Below are 17,146 nucleotides of genomic sequence, written 5' to 3' on the forward strand. Positions count from 1 at the left end.
GTTTGGTATTTAAGGCTGAAATTTCTTTTGACATTTTCAGGTTCAGGAAAATGCCACATATGTAAGAATATTTCAATAAACGCTGCCTTTCCAAATGTGCAAAGATCTCAAGAATCTGAAAACAACTTCAAATGTTTGCACTTGTGGCTCCTTTGTCACTGAATGTTTGATTTTAGCCAAATACCTGAAATAAGCTTTTGGCATTTTCACTTCTACAGGACATAATTACCTAACCAACAGTCCACTCTAGTCCAGTCGTAAATGCTGAAGCTTTTGTGTGTCTCTGTTTGCACGCAAGTATCCTACAGCGTTCTGAAGTCTTTTGAAAAATATTGTATTTTTAACCTCGACTATGGCTTCTTAAAAGTTCCCATTTTCACCGAGGATGTAAGCATGTGTTACCTGAGGGCTCGTATAGTGGTGAGACCTTCAACTGTCTCAGAGAAGTGGGAGAGTAAAGGGAGCTGTGTGCTGTCCTCCAACTGCTGCAGGTCCCTGACCAGAACATAGCAGAGACAGCAAACAGGGAAATATCAGCTGAACCACATTCAGATATTAGATTTTGGCATCCAAATCATAAATCTAATGAATTTCATTCTGAAAAGGAATATTTATTTTGTCCCACCAAAAAAAAAAAAATCTGGCTATATAACAATGTGTCTGTGACTTCCCTCCAACTATCCCGTCAGACTCACCTGGAAGCCATCCGGAAGTATTTCTGAATAAAGTAGCAGGTGACAGCCAGCGGCAGAAGGGCGATGAGGAAAACGGGTGTGACGTAGGAGATGACACCCAAAGCGGACACGCATAGCAAGGTGGAGCGGGAGAGGCACTCGAGGGTGGTGGGAATGTGCTGATCGATCGTGTTGGTGTCAGTGGAAAATCTGTTTAGGATGCTGCCGAGAGGAGTGGTCTCAAAGAGCCTGAAGAGAAGAAAGAGAGTAAAATCCCCTGGACTTTATCATCAAAATGACCAGATTACTCTCTGAAATACTGCCGGCTTATCAAAAATGCTTCCGCTGGAGCTCTAACAAGGACTAGAAAGAGATGAGCTTTTCTTCATTGGCTCTGTGTTAAATCCATAATTGAATTTAAAATCCTTCTCACATACCTCACATACGAAGACCTGAGCTCCATCATATCTTAAAGACCTTAAAGTATCAAATGATCCCAAATAGAGCACTTGGCTCCCTTAGAGGTGTCTGTGCTTTTAATATTAGACTTAAAAGCTTTTCTTTTTGATAAAGCTTATAGGCAGGCCTGGATCAGGTGACTCTTAACCATTTGTTATGTTGTTATAGGCTCAGGCTGCTGGGGGACTTCCCATGATGCACTGAGCATTCTCCATTTGGCTCTTTTCCACTCTCCATGCAGTTCTGTGCTTCTACTGCATGTCATTAACTTTGTGTTTTCACCTGTGGGCTTTCTCCCACCTCTTTCCGCTCACCCCCAACCACCTGGGGTCTCTTCCTCTGATATGGGACCTTGCTCGCAGGGGATCCTTTCTATCATCTTGTTAAGTCTGAACCTTACAACTTAAAGTGCCTTGACATGACTGATTTAATCTCATAAGGTTATTTTCAAAGATCAGAATTATACAATAAAATAAAATAAGATTCAATATTTAAAAACAGTGTGGATGCTTCTGCCACTGAAAAAATGCATTTCCACTTTATAACTCAAACATTCATGTTATTTTCTCATATTTGAGTTATTTTCAGAAGCTTGATTTAGTAAGTTAAAAATGTAACATGCCAAATTTTGAGCCAATAATCCGAAACGTTGACTTACAGATGGAAATAGATTTTGTCCAGAGTTGTCTGGCTCAGTTACTGCACATAATGTCCTCTTTGTATATATTTACTTACTGTATATAGTGTTTTCTCTCTCTTTTTGCACAGTCGAGGAGCGTATCAGGACACATTTCACTGCGTGTTGTACTTGTATAACTATGCACGTGGCAAATAAAAGATCTTGAATCTTGAGTTTACATTCATTCATGTGAATTCTGCACAGTATGTTAATGCAGCTTCATGTGTATATACAGTGCTTTCCAATGTGTCTTGAGGCAGGTGATGTCTCCTGGGTTTTGCATGAGGAAAGCAGATGGTGCTCAGAGTAATGAGGCAAAAAACCTTTTAACTGTGTTTTCTCTTATATCATCAGCAAACACACATCTTTCTCTGACTCTGCCCGTTTTCACACATCATAATGCACACACACACGCACGTGCACACAGACAAACACACAAACGCGCTGAGCGTCGCACCTCATGGGGGCCAGGATGATCTTGTTGAGCAGGTTGTGGTGGAGCTCTTTGGCCACTTTGTGACCGGTCCACTCCACAGCCACGGAGGTGGCGAGACAGAGGATGATGCCCAGGCAGCAGAGCACACTGAACACAGACAGATACCAGGAGTGGCTGAAGCCACAGTCCTATAACACACACACACACACAGAGGGGGTTATAAAAGGCATGAGCACAATGCTATGTGTTGTTTGAGAAAGAAGAGTCTGTCGTCCTACTTACTTTGTTGTAATTATAAACACAATTAAACATCGAGGCTGGTTAAAAAACCAGCTGTCTAGGACAAAAGCCAGTGAGAGTTTCCAAGCTAAGCTGATAATATTTGAACAGAAAAAGAGAAATAAAAAGGGCTGGGGAACTATTTTCTTCTTCCTTTTGCTTCCAATCTAATTATTCTCTTCACCCTGGATCCAAATTTTCTATCCTCTTTTATTTTATGTGATAACTTTTGATCATAATACTAAGAAATGTTTATCTTCATTTTCATTCTCACATATCACTAATTCAAATTTCTTCAATTTCACACAGTTCGCTAAAGAAATAGCTACATTTATTTTATAAAAATAGACCTAATATCAAGATCCTAACCATTTACTAATGACAGAGTTAAGGGACAGCACTCTGTCCTCTGAAGGAGCAGTGGCCAAGAGATAAAAGCTCTAGCACCAAACATTAAAATGTAAGTGACAGCAAACATATAAAGACAAGCTTCAGGGCGTAATCGTGAGGATTTTATGGTTGTAATGGTTTCCACGCAGTCCTGATTGATTAGATCTCGTAAGTCAGCTGATCACAAAGCAAACTGAACTGATGATTATCCTGCATGAGTGAAACAGTTGCAGCACGGCATGCTTCACTTGGCTAAAACCTGTGATTTGTACATAACCTGCTCTCCCCGCTGAGTCACACTGATCTAAATTTAAACAAAGCCAGGAAGCATAATCCAAAAGCAGGTCTGGCACCTCAAACTGATAGATAATTCCAAAAAAGCTGGGAAGGTGTGCAAAGTGTAATTAAAAACAGAATTCAGTGAAATGCAAATATCACAAAGCCACATTTATTCACATTAGAACATAGAAATGATATAAAATGATAAGATTTACTATTTGAAGGAGAAAAAAAGGTCATTTTTTTAAAATCGATGTCATCAGCACCTCTCAGAATATATATTTGGGATTTTAGATGAACTCATTACAGTCTCAGCTATTAATGTTAGCTGATGCTTATTTTTATATACAGTGAAAAAGTTGCAGGTCAGACCTCTAAAAGAAGAGCAAAATATATCAGAGATATCACTGGAAAAAAAGACCCTTTAGCTGCTCATCACTCAGCCCAGTTGCCACTTGTGACATGAAGCATTTCCACTATCTAATCCTCTCACTGCTCAATTATTTCCTCTCTCTAGCAGGAGAGAAGCAGTGTGGCATTTATGTGAAGTGGCTGAGTGTGCGTTTGTCAGAACAGGACTTCTGAGAGTCTCCTCGTGGATTAGTCTGTAGCACAGCGCAGATTAGATAAAGCTGGCAACGACGCACTGAAGTTCAGCCAGACAAGTTGTGATCAGCATTCAAGTGACAATTTATTATCAACGCTTAGCTGGACATGCAGCGGGTGAGAGAAAGAGACAGACGGCTGCTGCGTATATTCAGCAGGACACGGTGCCTTTTATGCAGTCTGTCGACGGCCTTCACGTGACCTGGCATTTCACACATGCACACATAACACAGACACGCATGCACACAAATATACATATACAGCAACTACTGATGACAGTGTTGTTTTACTGGTCCTGAAACACAATCCTTTGTTAACAGCCCGTGCGACTTCTTGAATGTGGATGACGTAGGTTAACTCTTCCTCTGCTTACTCCGAGTGTTTTTTTAATGCACAGTTAGTGTGTGAAGGCTACTGACCATTTTGGTTAAGCGGTAACTAAAACAGTCAAGTAGTAAGTAGAAAAAGGGTGTAGGAAATGCTTTATAGGTGCTAAATCATTCTACAGTCACCTGGTGTGGACAGGAGTGCAGCTTTTACCCACTCAGATTTATGACTCAGTTACTGAGAGTTTAAACTTCTTCATAAATTACAGCACTGCAGCTGGCATTCACATCAGACCTCACACATGCTTTAACCCGAACATTTTCCATTTGGAAACTGACTTCTATAAATACGTTAGTTCAGCTTTAATATTCAGATGAGGCCGAGCTGCAGTCTCTTCAGGGTGTCTTGGTGTTGCTCTGGATCTGCGTGTGTTTGTGTTGTAGGTCAGCTCTGCTTAACTGAGAATTAGTGAGAATATTATGTAATTCACGCTGGCCTACAATCAGATAAACTATTTGCATCTAATGCAGTCTGTCTTTTTTGAAGCTTATCAATTATTCCTTTAACGTTAGCTAATATTTACCTCTTACAGAAAAGCATGTTTGGATTATAAGTCAAATGATGCCAAACATTTTATACAATAATTTAAATTGGTGTCGTTTGTTTTCATCCCACTAGATGGATCTTTTAAAAAAATGACCCACTGATTGTATTAATGCTCAAATAATTTTTAAAAAGGCAGTGTGAACGAAGCAGAAAATACTTTATGGCTCTAAAATATCTCAAGAGAAGCAGAAACAAAGAGCTAAGTGTCTAAATCAAAAGCTGAGCGGTGCATCCTCTCACCTGTACGATGGTACAGTTGTGAGCTGAGGCGTCTTTCTTGGCTGCGATGACATGTGACGTCCAGTGGGCCAGCCAGTAGTCAATGGCCACCATGAGGGAGTGTTTGAGGAGCTGCGACAGGAGGAGCAGGCTGAGCAGGAGGAGCCCTGCAGAGGACAGGTAGGTGCCGCAGGAGCGCCAGGGGATGGTAGCTCTCTGGCGCATTACCTGTGACAGGTTGTCATCATCTTCACTCTCCACAGATTCCTCTGGGGTTGAAACAGAGATGAAGTGCAGTGTTAAAGGTTTTGTTTTTGGCCAATTGTGAGATGTAATTAGGCCGAGTTATCTATTTTGCAAGGACTGCTTCCATTGTCACATTTTTTTTAATCTTATGTAAATTTGCTTATTTCTGTCTAAAAACGCCCTGCTCTGCTACAACTCACAGCTCAGACGCTCATTACATTTCTTTCTCTCCTTCTACCCTTCTTCTCAAATATTTCATTCCTTCACTTTTTCTCTCTTTCCTCTTTCTTTTTCTGACATATTGCTCAACATTTCTCCTCCTGCGCCAGTCTGACAATCCACGACTAGCACAGGAAAGGAGAGAAGTGAAGAAATAATAGACAGAGGTCCAAATGAGAGGAGAAGGTGTGCTAGAGGCTACAGAAGCTACACTCCACAAAGACAAGCAGTCGCTCATTCCCATGAAAGGCATGTTTTTCAGGAGCACCAGGGTGACCACTGCACACTGACTCGGGGGTGAAGAGATAATGTAACGACCTCCAACCTTTTTCCCACTTCGAATTTAAATGTATCACATTACATCAAGCAGCAAGCTTTGGAGCATGAGACTGCATGTGGGTGTCTGAGAGGCTCAGACAAGCTGGAGGTGGAGAGGAAGCAAGAGAAAAAGGGAGGAAAAGATGGGGAAATAATGAGTGGCAGGCCTAAAGAAACAACTACTCTCAACTACAGTCATGCTCACACTAAGTAAGCCTTCAAGAGCAAGAGAGACAAATGTTTGGGAGGGGAAAAGAGCAGGAAAATGGATGATGAGATTCTAAAACAGAGAAGCAAACACATGTGCCGTTAGCTAGCAGCGCTACAATGCCACAAATGTCTTTTTCTGTTTCAACTTTTTTTTTCAAACCATGCTTTCTGGCCACACCTGCTCGATCGAACATGAGGGTAGCTGGAGCCATCGCACAAGTCCACCCCGGGGTGCCACCAGCACACGGGAGACAACACAGAACAAAGATAAAGTGTACAGCCAGCGCACCTTAGCGTTTTTCAACTGCAGGTGTTCGTTCAACAGCAAACACACACACACAGAGAAAGGATCAGATTCAATGGTTAATCACAGCAGGAGGCGGTGGGAAATAACATGGCGACGTATCCAGTTGCTGAAAAGGTCAAAAGAGGAACGAAAAGACAAAAAGACCAAACCAAGATAAGAGACAGGAAGGAATCAAATACAGGGAACTATGAGTCATTCAAATAACTGCAGACATTACAAAAGATGTTAAGATTAAAATAAGCTGAACAAGCTTAAGCTCTCAGCAGGAGAAGGGGAATTGTCATCCTGCATCTATCATTAAGGGAAACATAAGCATTAAATCAGGCTGAGAAGCACCCACACCAGTCATGCACATACTCATTCCAGCTGCTGTCATCATGACTCTTTCCTGTGTCCTCTCACCTTCCTCATCCTCTTCAGTCCTGGCTGCCTCTCTTGAATACATGGCCCTCCGCAGGTTTTTTCTCTCTAGGTCTGTCATACTCTCTGCCACAGTTTCCTGAAGGAGAGATCAACAGTGAACTTATTTCAGCATAAAAACACCCAGGTAATCTAACTTTCATTCCAGACAGAGACGGCGTGTCTGTCTCACCTGGATCTACAAAAGAAAGTGTTCAAATTACACAAATTAAAGATTCTTGGCGCTGATTAAAAGTCAACACTTTGCTTTTGCAGTCATTAATCACCTTCTCAAACTCCTGATCCTGTCTGTTCATGAGGGTTTTCCACTGCTCAAAGAGTTCAGGTTCAGAGTTTTGGATGTCCTTCAGAGTCCCCTCAGTCTGGATGGTGCCATCTTTCATGGCAATAATCTAATAATAGCCACACACACAAAAGAAGATAGAAAAAATATGATCTGTATTTAGCTGAGACTCAATCTCTATTTGCTTTGGGATCTTTGAGAGATAAAGTGCGTCATAAATGAGACAATAAGATGTCTTTATCGTCCATTATATACCAGCCATCCCAGATGGACAGTCTTATTAACTATTAAGCAGTTCTTACCCAATCTGCATGTGGTAAATATTGCAGTTTGTGTGTGACCAGCACCACGGTCCTCTTCTCTTCTCTCAGGAGCTTCAGGATGCCATCCTGCATCAGATGGTCACTCAGGTGGATGTCCAAAGCAGAAAATGGGTCATCCTACATATGTAGAGAAGTTCAGAGGAAAACAAACCAATACATCTCCTGAAAACATGATTCAGATGGTGAATATACATACATACATATATGCCCACTGTTAAGTTGTTGCTAGGCCAACATCATAGTTATATTATATATAATTAAGTTTTTGAGTAAACGTGAGAAGTTATTATGTAATGAAATGAAAATGACAGAATGCTTTCATAAGGTGTTGTAGGCAGATAAAGACAAAAACAAAACAGACATCAGCTTATTTTAGGCTGTTGTTAGCTGGTTGCCAGGTAACCTGATGGCATCATCATATAACATGCGAAACAGAAGTTTTGTGAATATAAATTAGATGTTACTGTAAGGATGTGATCACTAGGTGTTATAGATGTATACATACTATAAATGGGGATGTGTTAGGATGTGTTACACTACAATATTTAATATTAATTTAAATATTAATTCAAAAATGCTGGGCAGGGTGGCTGTGGCTCAGGGTATCGGGTAAGTTATCCACAAGCTAAAAGGTCAAAGTGTCATTGAACAAGATACTGAACACTACATTCCCCCCCAGTCATGAGTCCTGAGCACACAGAAAGTCATTGTGGTGTTTCTCCTGTTTCTTCAACTTCTATTTTTTTAATATTTGAAGGATTAATAGAGGAAATTTTGAGATCGATGTCATATAAAGTTATTTCTATTTAATGGCAGGGAATGTTTTTTAAACCTTCTGCTCTGGGCTTCTTAGAGTGTGTAGCTATTTATGTCACACAGGGAGGCATCAGAAAGAGAATCACAAGCACCGTCAGGTAGTGCTACAGAAACAGTTTCTTATTGAATACTGATAAATCACAGCTGCAGCCTGAGAAGCCATCCGTTTAAGCTGTTCAGTTATTTCTGTGTGCAGTCTCACCAGAAAGACAACGTTGGTCTGCTGGTACATGGCTCTGGCCACGCTGATTCGCTGTTTCTGTCCACCTGATAGGATGATGCCCTGCATCGGAGGACAGCAAAATGTTATCTCACAGAGGCTTCAACACAAAGATGAATTAACAATATCCAGAAATATGTGCGGCTCTTTTCCTTAGAGGAACAAAGGAGACTAGGGTTTATTTCCTGCATTACTGGTGCATGAAGAAATCCAACATGACAGCGCTCTAGATGAACAGGGTCAGTCTAGTTTCCTGATACGCAAACATCAAAATCTTGCTACACAGTAACGATGACAAATGATTCTGCAATAAAACGAGCCACAGTGGGAGCTACAGCCAGACAGAAACTCATAAATGTTACTGTGATACTGACCCGTTCCCCGATCTCTGTCTGGTCCCCCTGTGGAAGAATGTCAATGTCAGGCTGAAGCGAGCAGGCCTCGATGACAGCTTTGTATCTGCCGGGCAGAAACAGAGACAGAATACAGATGAGGGCAGAGAGCAGCTGCTAATACCAGCCAGAGGGAAACTACAGCCCTGCTCATTATTATCTCTTGGGCCATTGATTCACATTCACATAAATGTAACTCGTGGGACTGCGTTATGTATGCATAACACAGTCCATGAAAGAGAGTGGAGGAAACTGAAAATAGCAGCTTCTCTGGTTCATCTTAAAAGGTTTTACCCTAAAGGGTTCAACGCCACAAAGACAAAGACTAAAGAGGCGATACAAGAATTTCTTTACTCTCTATTTAAGATAACCCACACAGTGTAAAACGTAAGCCACACATAGTTTGACATGACAGTTTGTCAGTCACTCAACTACTGAAGTAACAAGAAGGTTATGACCTAAAAATATTGTCATTGTCCAGAAAATACCAAAAAACTCTCCTCTAATATCTCTGGGAAGTTTAGATAATGCACAGACTTCTTCTATAGTCTTTTTAAGGTAATATTATTAAAGAAGATGCTTAGATGTCTGCTTTTTAAATTAAAAACAAAACAGATTAGCTCATGGTTTATATTTGTGGATACACAGGGACAAATTGTGGGCTTTTTCCAAATGCAGGAATTCAACTGTTTTGCAGCACAATGTTGAATCAAAGACTGAGTTTAGTGTTTGGGGTCTATGTCAGGGTGGAGAAATACATGCTCTGTGCTTAGTGAATATCCAAAATTACATATTAGCTAGGTAGGTGATAAAGTGTTCTGTTTATGTTTCTTTGGCATTTGCTAATAGCCATAGAATTGGAGCAGAGCTTTGGAGGAACTGTATCACTTGAACCAACTGTTGCACAAGCATAAGAAAATGCGATACAATAACGGACACAGCAGGTTACAAAAGCCTTGATTAAACAGCTTGGAAATTCATGGACCTGCTGCAGCCCGGTGGTAATCCAGATTTTGCTGGATAAAACAGACAGCGCAGCAGGACAGCGGCGATAGAGCGAGACTGGAGACTGTTTTATTGAACATCTCCACAGCAACAAAGCACAGTAGTCCATTAAACCTGTTTTATCAAAAACAGTCCATTAGAGCCACAGAGACCCAAGACGATGCCATAAATGCATTCGACCTTTTAGAAATACCATTTGTTGTGTGGATGAAAGCGGCATGTGTGTATCTAGACTGTCCCTCCACAGGCGTTTTCAACAGCGAGCAAAACTGGAGACACGCTGCATCACAACACAAGAGGCACAAAGAACCACACACCTTCAGCAACAAAATACCCTGGCTTGAGGTGTTTCAGTGTCAAGGCTGCTTATGTGAAGAGTTCATAACAGAACTATTGACTATTCACATCCAATTTACTACAGTTGCTGGAGGGAGCAGAAGTGCTGTTGGCTCTAATTTGGCTAAACTGCTCGACTTGACTGAGAGTAGATCCCCTTGTTATAATGAACAACTCTGGATGTTATTTTTAACATTGTTGTGATTGCACGTGTCACAACAGCACAGTGACAACAATTTGAATTTCAGTGGAGCTCATACACTGGTTACTTATGGTATGACATGTTCTGCACATCCACAGACACACAAAAAGGAAAACAAAGACAAAAATCATCTAAACAAGAGTGTGAAAACCACAAAGCTGCAAAAGTGCAAAAGTCTGTGCAGCCCCTCATTTCTTTGCAGGTGCCAGACTTCATGATAGTTCTTTAAAGTCTTTAAATGTCTTTAAAGGTTATTCAAAGTTTATCTATCGGCATTCAACCACTTAATAATGACCTACGAATTATTCAAGCAAAAAAAGGCACCTAACTCCAGGCAGGCAGTAGTGTTAATAAGTAGTGTTGTGTCTATACGTGACAGAAAACTGTTCATGGTCCTGGTTTTTGTTTTGGACTCGTGTTCTTGTTCTAAATTATTTAGTCTCGAGTACAGTTCTTGCTAGTACGCCTGTTTCTACTGTTTTGCTTGGACCGTATTAGTTCCCCTCCCTGTCCAGTCTGTCCTAGTCTCTTCTCTGTGTTTCATACCTCCTGTACGAAGTCATTGTCTGACTGTCTTCTGTCTCAGTGGTTGTCTGGCGTCCCTGTCTTGTCAAGTTATAAGTTATAGTCCTGGGCTCTGTGTTAGTTGCCTTCTGTTTTATTTTGACAGTCCTTGTCTTCTTGTTTTCTGTGCATCAGGTTCAGTTTTGCTTCTTCTGTCTGTCTTAGATTCTGTTTAACTGTGCTCCCATGTTTGTCCACTCTGCCCTAATCTCCTCCCGTGTATATGTTGTCCGTGTCTCCCTTTGTTCTTTGTCGTGAACGATCCAGTTATACCAAACATACATATGCCTGCAGCGTGCGGCACCTCAACCAACAGCGGCATCCACTGAAAAGCGTGAGTGAACAGATATACTCATTATACCTTTGTTTTTTTAAACAGTGCAATAAAAGTATGAGGTCTTACCTTGATTTTATCATGGGCATCTCAAAAGTGATGTTCTCCACCACTGTGGTGTTCAGCAGCCAGGCCTTCTGGGAAGCGTAGGCCACAGGGCCTCTCTTCCTACCAGAGATTTACGACACAAGCAGGCTTAAAGCAGGGTCAAGCAAACACAATAATATCTCTGTTTACATTTTACCTCTTAATGAGTGTATAGTTTCACACATGGGTGAAGGTTAAAAATCTATTTAACCTCTGGGATCATTAACGACCTTCCGTATTTGTGGAGTCAATATGTAACCGAGGGTCTGGGGCAAGTATATCAGCAGTGGGAATAGCTAGTTCTTGAGGGTGATCAATAAAGACAGAAAACAGAACGTAGCAGAATAAAGTTACATTGAAACCAAGCACACCATTGTTTTTCTTGTGACTTTACCAATAAGTTTGATGTCTCACATGGCCCTCTTCCTATTGAAAAAACAAAAGTTGTATCCAAGATGGCCGACTTCTAATTGGCCACCATGGCCACCACCCATCTTGAGGAGTTTGCCCCCTGACATATACTAATGTGCCACAAACAGGACTTTAATATCACCAACCATTCCCATGTTATTACGGTGTATCCATATAAATGGCCCACACTGTAGATAACCACCCACAGATACATCTCTAATGGCTCTGCTGTTATTGCTGATGCATCTCCATGGAGACTGCGCTCACCTGATGTCTCCTTCACCTGCTGCGTCTTTGTCTGTGGGACTGTGGAGAAAATACCAAACACACGGCACTCATTAGAGACACGCCCAAATAATTAAACAGGCATTGTTCCCCCAGAAATAAACAGTCTGTTGACTCCACCAAATTCCTGTAATGATTAACAAAAACCAAACACACTCACTAACCCGCGTACTCTTCCCTCACTATGGCAATCATGTCACTGCCACCCCAACACAAACAGGCCAACCACTGCCCTACATGAGCAAGTCTATCATTAGCGGTGATCTGATGCTTCCTAAAATAACGCCCACGCCCTCTTATTTTTTCTTCCTGTAATTTGCTGAACTGGAAATCAGCATCACCCCGTTTGGATTGTGGTGCCTGCAGTTCTCTGAGAATCTGATTCCTCCGCCTGAGATTAGTACGTCAGCACTAAGTCTGCGGCTGGTGTATGGATGTGTGTGGCCATTCACTGGTACCTTATTCATTTTGTTTCTCACTGTTAGATGCTGCTAACAATAAAAAAGTGAGGTAAACTGAGTGAAGAAAAAAAATAAGGCTGGTGTGTACCTGTGAACTCAGGTCTGAGCCAGGAATCAAACTACCAACCTTCTGATTGGTAAGCTTTAAAATACTTTTAAATTGCCTTAATAACTTCACTGGGCAGTAATCTATTATTTAACGCAACTGAATCTGTTTCCAGTCACTGGGGCAATCTAGCTAAACTAGATTATTCCTATTTAAACAAAGATGAGATGTGTGTTGCCTCAGGTCTTTGCTTCTTGCCCTCCTACCCATAAAACATCATGCTACCATTAGACACACACATAGCAAAGAGTTACGTGTTCAGTCAGAAGAAACAGAGGCATCAGTTAATGACGAAACACCAGCTTTCAAAAGTAAACACAACACAAATACTTGAAATATGGAAGCTTCATTGTGTGTACATGTAGGTCCAGAGTGAGAAAGCAGTGAAAGGAAAGCTGAGTCACAAATAGAAACAATCAGCCACAGCGTGCTATGATAAGGCTTCCATGTGTGTTAGCTAAAGCAGTGACAACTCTGAACTGTCAACCGAGCTCTATTTATAATCCTGATTTATACTGCACACTATTGTTGCTGTGAAAATAGTTCACACAGTAACCAGCACAGTCTGTCCGAGCACGTTAAGGCCTTACTAAAAATACACGATGATTTTAGCTTTCTGCTTGCAACACTTACCTCTCATCCCCTTCAGACTCCAGGTTTGGCAGACTGTAAATAATAGAAAATATATATATATATGTTACTAGTTCGTAATTGTAAAACTGCTTTTATTAAAGACCAAGGGAAAGTTGGTAATTATGGCTCTTTATTATTACATTTATTGTCATTTGAAACTCCCACAAGCTCTTTCTCGTGTAACAAAATGCACAGACATTCACAGCCCTAACCCTAACATTTATTAGGATGTGATTGGCTGTTTTTGGCTTTGCACATGCTCAGTTGATGCTGCGGTGTATTTTTAGGTTTGACAAGTTGACACCTCAAACACTTGTCCTGAGAAGGTGACTCCGATCCCATCTGAGGACAACTGGAGAGATTTACTCAAAGTTTACTGCAGCAGCATTACGTCAGCCAGAGGGCACAGCTGTTAGGAAGGCTGACTGATATTTAAAGGCTCACACATGGTGCACACTCACACGCAAGCACGGCTGTGTAAAAGCAACTAGAAGCAAACAGGGGGAACAAATTTATGTGGCAAGTCAAAATGCAAATTTAGTTTACTTGGTAAATATCTAAACATGTTTTTTTCCTCCTAAAAGCAAACATGTTTATTTTTGAGCAAGTTCATTACTCCTTTAGTTTCTTTAATTTAAAAATGGTGGCCAAAAAGCCAATAATTTAGAGTGGAGCAACTAACATGAAGTGATTTGTACACTTGGACAAGGTGCGGACACTGTGCATCTACATAATACAAGGTTGCTATGGTTACTATACTGCAAAAACAAATGGAAGATGATGTTCTCATTAAAAGTTTCCTTCATTATGAGACCTAAACTGAGAAGTTTGAAAAACACAGAATGTATTAAAAAAATAAAGCTAACAATGGGCATGACAACCCACGTCATCCCGAGCTTACTGTCAAACAAGCAATCAGCCATGATCATGCACTTCCACCACTGTTCTCATCTTTGTGGAGGAGTAACCTAATCACACCAAATCATCTGATGACACTTAACAAAGACGGAAGCTTGAGGGTGTTGTTTTTCCTGCAGCTGGAACCACGATGGAGCTGATGACTTACAGGTTTTATCCCTGATTGAGCTACTGAAAGAGATTTTCAATCAACATTTTGAAGGACCCAAGGTTATGTCAATTTATAAGAAGTCACTCTTGACGCTTTCTATCAGCAGCAAGAAACTGAAATCTAATCTTTAAAGCTAGGCTGAGTGTCGATCTTACGTGCTGCACAATAATGTTTAATATTTAGTATTTACAGTTATATTCACATATATCATCGTGATGTTGTTTATTATGTTGCTCTCGTTTTCTTCTGCTTGTTTTCTTTTTTCATTCTCAACAGGTGAAATTAAAAAAGTATCTACTGTTATCTACTGTTAGCTAGTTTATTGAGATGGTGTTGTTTTTATTATGTTGCTCTTTGTTATTTGTTTTCTCTTCTGGTTTTTTATCTCCATACAGGTGATCCAGGTGTTTTGTTTGTTTTTCTTTTTTTTTCTTCCCCCTTTTCTCACCGTCTCGTCTCCCTTCTATTTTTCTTTCTTTCTCTCCCTCTCTTTCTTTCATTCTTTCTCCCTGTCCTATCCTCCAATCATGTCTGTCCCATCTTTAAAAAATGAAAATAAAATAAATACATAACTATAATAAAGGTCAATCAAATGGACCAATATGGCAAGGCCATGATGATCCACTTGGAAAAGTAAATCCACTTGGCATCTTTCTTGGCCTTCAGACAACAATTCTGACGGCTAAAGATCCAAAAGGGACAGGCAAAAAAAAAAGAAAAAGCTAGGCTGAGTGATTCACCAACACTTTCTAATTTAAAGTGTTTATTTCTGATTGACGGTGATTCAGATAACGCAGACAACATGCAGACAATGCAAACAGACAATAAACGCAATGCACACATTATACAAAACAATCATTATGCTATGTGCATAAAGTATAAGTGCAAACAGCACTACACCATGTGTGATTAATAAGTGCTGATTCTGGTCAGCTTTTAATGGCATGTATCTGAACATTTTTCCCCGCTGCATGCCGTAGTGCAGGCTGTGGAGGATTTGTCAGGATTTACCTGGTGTCTTTAATGGCCCAGTCACACTAGAGGAAAAATAGGTTGGCAATATTTGTGAGACCACGAAAAAACTAGTGATCGGCATCGGATTGCATTGAATTGTTTTGCTGTCTGGGGCCAATTGCAAGTAGTTGTAAAACCAGCTGGTTGCTCCAAGGTCAAGCATCCAGCACGCTCAGTCTGCAGGTGACCAAGTTTCATTACAAGTTGATTGCACATGGTTGCAGTCATTTGGGTTGTGCTGTAGCCACCAGTTGCTATGTGCCTAAAGAAAATAAAAACTGCAAAGTGTGTAATAAACCATCATGAATTCTTAAGTTTTCTTCAGCTTCATAATTTAAAGCAGTCTACAACCTTTACATTTCAGTGATCCTCCACAGTAAAGTGCACTTTTCATCCGATAATTCTAAAACAAGAGTAAGTCACTGTCCTGCTGCAGTTAATTACTTCAACAGGTATGTTTTAAGGTTGCAACCTTCCTGTCTAATAGCTGAACTCTGGGTGTAGTGCACACGTGATAAGAGACCTTCGGCATTTTGACTGAATATCGAGGTCAAGATGCAAATAGTCATGTACTTTAACATAAGAGAAGCCCCAGATGTCCCCCTGCTCTGTGCCATATTTGGATCAGGAGAGTTGAAGAGGACTACAGGTGCCAGAGGGAGCAGGTGGGGTGTTTGTGTGTGTGGTTTCCCACCAATGGATGAGCTTAATTAAGTTTTTATCAAGCAGTCACCCTTAATAGGAAAGATGCCACCCTCTGGGACCTGTAATCCAACAGGTTCCATATAATTACAATATTATCAGACTTTATTAAAATCAAGTACCCCTGCAAAGACAGACTAGAGCTTGACTCCTTTCTGATGATTCTGAGGTACAGTCCCAGTCCTTGCAATGTCACATACATCTACAGCTCAGAAAAAGCAAATTAATAAGTGCTGATTCTGGTCAAAATAAAAATAAAACCAGATGCTTTCCCCCCAAAGGTTAAAGAGGTTCAGTTTCAATCTGTAAGCCAAGGTGAACAAGAAATCATTAAAAAGCTCAGAAAAAAAACACAACTTCTATGAACAGAGGGGTCCTCAATCTAATACAGAGCTTCACAACAGCTGTTCAATGGCCCCTTTTTTTTCAGGTGACTAGAATAGGTTTTCAGTGCTTGATGAAACAAACACATGGAGCATGGTGAGCTCAGACAAGGTATCGCAGTCATAAACACCATCAGCCGGTCAGTAACAGCTGACTGTGAATCACCAATTACCACCAAGTCAATGAGACTGTCTTTATATATCTGACAAGCTCACGCGTCTGATTAGTCATGTGTTCGGCCCCTGCCAGGCACAAGCTGCTCTCATTTAATCTGCATGTTTATGTGTGTTTCTTAGCAATACAGTACATGCTGCTGACTCAAAAACATTGCATGACAATAACAGTAAAACCAGAGAAAACAGAGGAAGAAACTACTCAGGTTGTGTGTCTGCATACTTCAGCAATGCAAAGTCTAACTGACAGCCTTTTAGTCTCCCAGGGATAGATGATAACTTAGACGCTCGAGCACTTGGCGTGCCTGAAGTTCATTCCAATTTAATATCAGAGGGAGTGCCAGCACAACCCTGGCATCAACACAGCAGAAGTGTGAGTTTGGCTGCCAGAGACATTGTGACAATCAAGTAGAACAGCCTAGACTTTGGTGACAAATGGAGACTGATAGCAGCGCGCCATCCTGGGTAGGTGACGAGACATTCAGATGCAGAAAACGAAGGCTAATGGCTCCCAGAATGCATCTGGCACGATGTGAGGATTCACTTTGCATTGTGCTATTTTAAATTCAGTCTACTTTTAAAGACCCACTGAGTTTTGTTTGGCTGAAACCTAAGAGTGGAAAGCCACATCTGCAGCAGGACCTTAAAAAAAGACTCAGAAGGCACCAAAAA

The 17,146-nt window shown here is 40.9% G+C and overlaps 1 protein-coding gene across 4 annotated transcripts in view; it reads right to left on the bottom strand.

Annotated features, from left to right (window-relative positions):
* Positions 1 to 17,146, bottom strand: part of abcc8 (ATP-binding cassette, sub-family C (CFTR/MRP), member 8) — a 55,808-nt gene that overhangs the window by 7,598 nt on the left and 31,064 nt on the right. For 3 of the 4 annotated variants that reach the window (XM_014329247.2, XM_005947403.3, XM_042214173.1), the window contains 13 exons: positions 13,133 to 13,165; positions 11,915 to 11,953; positions 11,219 to 11,317; positions 8,691 to 8,775; positions 8,299 to 8,379; positions 7,260 to 7,397; positions 6,941 to 7,066; positions 6,657 to 6,753; positions 6,126 to 6,185; positions 4,976 to 5,223; positions 2,270 to 2,436; positions 696 to 923; positions 403 to 495 (listed from right to left, as the gene is read on the bottom strand). In XM_014329247.2, coding sequence (XP_014184733.1) covers positions 403 to 495; positions 696 to 923; positions 2,270 to 2,436; positions 4,976 to 5,223; positions 6,126 to 6,185; positions 6,657 to 6,753; positions 6,941 to 7,066; positions 7,260 to 7,397; positions 8,299 to 8,379; positions 8,691 to 8,775; positions 11,219 to 11,317; positions 11,915 to 11,953; positions 13,133 to 13,165 — 1,494 coding nt within the window. The remainder of the gene's footprint in view (positions 1 to 402; positions 496 to 695; positions 924 to 2,269; positions 2,437 to 4,975; positions 5,224 to 6,125; positions 6,186 to 6,656; positions 6,754 to 6,940; positions 7,067 to 7,259; positions 7,398 to 8,298; positions 8,380 to 8,690; positions 8,776 to 11,218; positions 11,318 to 11,914; positions 11,954 to 13,132; positions 13,166 to 17,146) is intronic. The other variant, XM_005947405.3, reaches the window with a different exon arrangement.

Source organism: Haplochromis burtoni, unplaced genomic scaffold, assembly GCF_018398535.1.
Source record: "Haplochromis burtoni strain Fernald_Lab_line unplaced genomic scaffold, NCSU_Asbu1 Contig_526, whole genome shotgun sequence".
NCBI lineage: Eukaryota > Metazoa > Chordata > Actinopteri > Cichliformes > Cichlidae > Haplochromis > Haplochromis burtoni.